Source organism: Pavona decussata, unplaced genomic scaffold, assembly GCF_977016875.1.
Source record: "Pavona decussata unplaced genomic scaffold, jaPavDecu1.1 SCAFFOLD_130, whole genome shotgun sequence".
Classification (NCBI taxonomy): Eukaryota; Metazoa; Cnidaria; class Anthozoa; order Scleractinia; family Agariciidae; genus Pavona; species Pavona decussata.
In genome coordinates this window covers 2,760,717-2,766,716 of record NW_028145544.1, presented here as the reverse complement: position 1 = coordinate 2,766,716, position 6,000 = coordinate 2,760,717, and the positions used below count along the sequence as shown (strand labels likewise).

The following is a 6,000-nucleotide window of genomic DNA, read 5'->3' as shown; positions in this document are numbered from 1 at the left end:
GGAAAGCATTAATATTTATTTCTTTTAAACTTTTTGTTTCCAATGCAATTCATTTTACCTTTAAAATCTAACATTACAATAATATTAAAATTTTATTACCCATTAGTTTATCTGTAGCATTTAAACAAAAAATACATTCTACTGTACTAGTATCAAAGTACATGAACCCGTTGTTAGTAGCTTTATTTTCCTCAATTAAATACCTCTTACCAACTGAGTTCAAGGTCCGTACTCTAAGTTACGGAAGGAGTTTTATCCTATTGGTTTGTAGCCTAAGCGCGAAGTGCGCAGGCCATAAATCAGTGGGAAGAAACGAGGATCCGTAACTTACAGTACGGACCGAGAAAACGAGGCTAGTAAGATATTTATTATATAGATCTCTGAGATGAATCGGGCCCATGGGAAAGGAAACTACTTGAAGTTTAGTAACCCGCGCAGTGAAATACGGCCCGCAAAATTGACCAATCACTGATTGAGAGATATCATAAATTTGTGTTAAAGCTGATAAACATCTGGAATTTGCCCAGGATTAAGCAACCTGACAATGCATTCATTAGGTACAGACTGTAGGTGTCAGCTTTGAGATAGTTTACTGTTCTACCATTGTGAGTTCTGTTTGTGATTCAGATCGTTTTGATCACAAATGATTCAAATAAATATGAAGTACAGTGCCTCCTTTTGTTACTGCGCATAGGTTCTGCGTTTTTTGGGAGAGAAACTATTTCTCAAGGGCGGTGCCTACTAATTCAAAGAAATTTTTGCGCGGTTTATGACTTGTATATATTGGGGAAAAGCAGATCTTACAAGAAGGAAGGGCTATAGAAATCCAGCATGAAAAGAAAATCAGTGGTAACCACTGTTTTTTTTTTAAACATAATTAAGTTTCAGTCTGGAAAATATGCCATACATTCAGTTGTTTCGTATTTTAAAGCTCTTCAGAATTATTGTTTTTTTCTAAATTATCTCTAAAAAATGCACGGTTACTTTCAGATTTCTTCTTGAATTTCAACAGCCTTTGCTAAGATCTGCTTTTCCCACATAGTCATAATGGAACAAAAAAATCTCTGCAGTAAGAGGCACCACCAAGGCAGTGGACCTGTACAGCAGTCATTTAACCCTTTAAACCTCTAACATCAACTAACAAATTCTCCTATCTTGTCCCCATACTTTTCTTATAAAAGTACTTTCATGACTGAAATGCTGTTAATATAATAATATCAATAAAGAGACGATCAACCTCTGGCTTTCAGATGCTTCTCCTGTTCACACATTGATAGATGGGCCAATCAAAAAATCTTTGGTCCCTCGATGTTGCAGAAACATTTAAGAATTTCAATATTTCAGCAAAAGTGTTCCCATTTGCGCACACTGCTGTTTTTGTCGATTTCGTGCGGTTAGATCTGCCTTTTAGAAGCCAAAAAACTATTGTTGTTCTTCATAAAAATCATTAACACTTTAACCCCTAATATCAAAGAACAAATTCTCCTATCTTGTCCCCATACTTTTGTCATAACATTACTGGGGAGAAGTTATTAAAATATCAAGAAAATTCACAGAGGGTGATCAAATCCTTAATTCTCATGACCTCTTTGGTTGAAAAAACATTAATATTACACGCAGAAATTTGATCACTGATCACTAATAATAATAATAATAAAATAATAATAATAATAATAATAATAATAATAATACTAATACTAATACTAATAATAATAATAATAATAAGGGGGGAAAAAACCTAAATATTATCCCTAACTTAAATAGTGACGAGGTATTCCTATACCTGCGCCCCAGTCTTGACAGGCCTAAGTCCTTCGTAAAATTCTCACAGTACTCAAATCGATCTAACGCTCTTTTGTAATTTCTTGCATGGCTACGGTTACTTACACTGCTTTATTTTAAACTCTGTACGACGATAAGGAAAGCACAATTTCCACTGGAAAACAAAAGTAGCGTCACGCAAGCGATGTCAAAGTATTTTGTAAAAAATTCTTGTTAGTCTAAAGGAATGTCATCATCCATGTCTGCCTTTTGTTGTTCTGCTGTCCTCTGTCCCAGAAAAAGACCCCAATCAATATCTCTGTGCTCCTGAACAATCCTGCGGAACAACTCTCTGGGATCCAATGGACCTACAGGAGTAGGATGAAGTGTTCGTCCTAACATGCCGGCTGAGGCATTCTCGACATCTGTGCCATTTTCTTGTGCAACCGGCGCGTCCGGCTGCTTGACTAAATACTTCACAATTCTGATTAAACCCGGGACTTCATCAAGTATACGGCGTCTCGCGTTGGGGCGAATGCTTCTCTGTACGGTGTGCACCATGAGGGACAGAAACGCGATCACAAGTTCATTAGATGTTCCATAGCCTTCTGACCCCGGGATGTTATAAGCCCTTCCAATTTCTCTAAGGTCTTCCGCTAGGGATCTTTCTAAGGGGTCGAGACCTTCAAGCTGACTAGGATCAGTGACACTGAAAGCAATTTTGATCAGTTCTGTCAACCTTGTGATTGAAACTCTTCTTTGACGATCAGTTGCTGTTGTTGGTAGCAATTCCTCCTTTTTAGTGGATAAGCTCTGTTCCTCCATTACTTGATCTGAGGCTGGATTTCTAGATGCTTCTTTAATTCGCAATGAATATTTGGAGCCTTCCGCTAGGATCAGTTTCTTTGCGAATTGCATCGGGCTTGCAATGATCTGCTCAACTTTTTCCGCCAGGGATTCAAGGATCTCAGAACTTTCAATGTAATCGATACAAAACAGGTTGTATGATCTTACAAAAAAATGTGGCAACTTCTTTTGTCTGAGAGCGTCCAAAAGTTTCCCAAAGAGTTTCATCATGCACTCAGTTCTGTTGCTTTCGGTCCACATCTCGGCACCGGTTTCTTCAACTGTTTCTAGGAAAAGATTCTTCAAATGAAATGTCACCAAGCCCTTTGGGTTAGAGGCAAGAAAAGCTGCATGATACTTTTTCAGACAGATATAACACTCTCGCTGAACTTTATTCATTTCTTGGCTTAACAGGTATTCTGCATGAGAAAAGGAAATTCTGAAGTCGCAAACTGGATTACCACCATTCTTTGGGGGTTTTACAACCAAATGGAAACCTTCGTGAATAACTTTCTCAACCACGTCAAGCGAAGGCCATTTTCGCTCTCTTTCGATCCATTCTCGTGCAACCATCGGCCATCCTCGAGATCTAAATGCAGGAACAAAATCGATTTTTGCTTGAACTTTCGCTTTAAGCTGTTCTTTCTTGGCATCTGTTACTTTGGTCTCGATTGAAGTATTTCCTTTTGTCTCCATTTGTAATCCGATCTGGTGTTCTGAAGGCACATTTTCCTTAGTAAAGTCTGTGGCTTCGGTTATAAACCTGAATATTTTAGGCAAATTTTCAGGAAAACTCAGCCAACGGCCAAGATCAAGGGTTGCAGCTGGTGAAGTCACTTGGTTCGTTATGTGCCAATGAAGTGGAAGAATGGATCTGATAACCTCTAACTCTTTCTGTAATTCGGAACGGTCAGGAAAAATTGTTGGATGAAATGTTTTTAAGGCTGCAGTGGCAACATACTCGGTGTCATCTACAAGGCAGGATTTTAAGACGGGGTGATCGACTCCCTTGATTCTGACGTGCAGTGGATGTTCAGGCAAATATTCGATCAGTTCGTGGTGGATCATCAGACTGTTTGAACTCGGAAAGATCATGATATCCACATCTCCAATCTCACCGACCTTTTCACACTGCAGTTGTTCAGCCGTGCTTCCATAAACTTGAAACCGGACGCCATTTTCAAGTGACCCAAGAATATGCTGAGAAGCCTTATTAAAGATATTAAAGAGTTCAAAATGCTCTTTCAGCGTTTGAGTTTCCTGTCCTCCCCCTCCTTGAGCCTCAAAAATGAAGTTTAGTTCCTCGGTGTTAATATCTACGTTTTCAGCCATTTTACAAAATTTGAACGTGCACTCGTTATGTTGAGAGGAAACGTCAGGGTTTCACCTTCGGTTTCCAAGTTCCAACACTTGATAAGTGTCTAAAGTCATCCTCCGAAAATGCAACGTAATAAGACCCAACCACCCAAAAAAGATTCTTTACTTGTTTGCAACCATAAAAATTTCATTTTCGTAAAATAAGTTGAGTTGGCGGCAATGGCAAAAAAAAATTAAAATAAAATAAAATTCACTCACGCTCCTTTCACGTCTGTACGAGAGAAAGCAAAGGAAGATGGAACAACTGTACACTAAGCCCCAATCCCCAGCGCTCTTTTGCGTTCAAACAATTAACACCTGTCACGTCTGCACGGAAGCATCGAAACAGCTAACTTTGTACCACAGCAGGAGGGTGCAGATTAACTTGGCTGCTCAAAAGGTGAAGGTGAAAAGCTGCGTATAAAACAATTTTATTCTATTATTTTTATGATCAACAACGCAAAGACAGATTTGAAATACAAAAATACTGAAAGGAGGCTCTGCTTTTCCTCGCTTTATGAACACACATCGTGTAAAAGAAACGTTCGGCCATATTGGAGTTGTCGAGAATTTCCGACGACTAGTCGACTTGGATTCTCGTTCCTAGTGCTCTTCGGCCGTCTTGCAAGATAATAGGATTAAGGTACTGCCATTGAAAGTCCGCTGAATAGAAAAAAAAGCGGACATATGCTAATGCATTGCAACTTTTATCTCTTGATCGTGAAAAGACGTTTCAAGATTTCTTGAGATAACTTTTTTTATATAAAGTTTCGAATGGCTATGTTAAATATTAAAGAGATCTAGAATCGCGTTGATGACAAACGACAAACGTGCGATGTTTTCTTGATAAAATGACTACATAGACGAGAATAGTGCGAACTAATTCTGGCCTTTGATGTTAACCCGAAACTACTCAATTTTACCAAGAAACTGAAAACAGCAAATGGCAAATGTGGGATAAAAATGATCACGTGGTTAATTCTGCCGTTTGTCAATAGTTCCCTAATAAATTATGTGGATGAAGTAACAGTGAGGGAAAGTGTTATTACGTTTTTAATGTCAGGCTTCCCTTATTAAAAAGAAGAATTTAATTGGTGATAGGATACGTAATTGTCTGATCCATCATCATTTATTACTGAAAGGAAGTAGCCTCGAGTCTTTCACCGTGTTTCCTTTCCTCATAGTTAATAAAAGGCAATGGTTATGAAGCCTAACAAACTTCTTTGTTCTATATTTTTGTTAGCGTTTTTGGCCTTGACTGTGTACAAACCACAATAGATTTTGAAATGTGTTGGAGGAACTGACCAATCGAAGCGTTCCTGTACAGATATTCAACTGTAGTGTGGACGTTAAAGCAAAGGATTGTACACGGTCGCGGCCCTTCCAACATAAATTGCAGCACCATTGTTTTTATAGTATGGTTTCATTACCAGTCCGCCAATTAACTATGCTTTCCTCATATCCTGCAATATTTATTTCCATTACATCTGACGTCATTTTTATTGTCTGTACTCTTAAAGACAACAGCTACGAGTCAGACGAGTAATTCACTGCGAGAGAGTTCTGATAGTTATTGTAAAATACTTGGTCGATCTGTGATCTGGGGTCATGAAATTTTAAGTTTGTTTATTAATCTTGAGAGTGTTATTGTTGATAAAGATAATAATATAGCAATAGCATTTGTCATCCTCTAATCACACTGAAAGGGTTTTTCCCGGGGCAAAATATTTACTTACATGTTGTGATGTTTCAGTTTCCTTGATTAATTATCACAGCGGTGGTCAGCAAAGAATTCGATAATATCACCAAAATGTTCTCATTAGAACTAGTTTCTCTACTTTATAACCCTTGTTACCTTCTTGATACATTGCCAAGTTACATTTTTACCTTTTTATGGCCCTTTAGGATTTCATCCACTGACCTCAAAAGTCAGAGCCATCTTGTACAGCATAATAAACAGCACCACAGGAAAGTACTGCTCAGTAGCTTTCATTTGAATGGTCACACGTTAGGATTTCATCCACAGACCCAAAAGTT

The 6,000-nt window shown here is 38.1% G+C and overlaps 1 protein-coding gene across 1 annotated transcript; it reads right to left on the bottom strand.

The window, feature by feature from the left end:
• On the bottom strand, positions 1-3,953 carry LOC146468672 (uncharacterized). The gene has a single exon (XM_085124438.1). It carries the CDS (start codon positions 3,937-3,939, stop codon positions 1,996-1,998), a length of 1,944 nt encoding a protein of 647 aa, XP_084980564.1. The 5' UTR covers positions 3,940-3,953; the 3' UTR covers positions 1-1,995.
• Between the last annotated feature and the right edge of the window lie 2,047 nt (positions 3,954-6,000).

Excerpts from the sequence above, each read along its gene's own strand:
- LOC146468672 (XM_085124438.1), bottom strand. The coding sequence starts at position 3,939 with ATGGCTGAAAACGTAGATATTAACACCGAGGAACTAAACTTCATTTTT.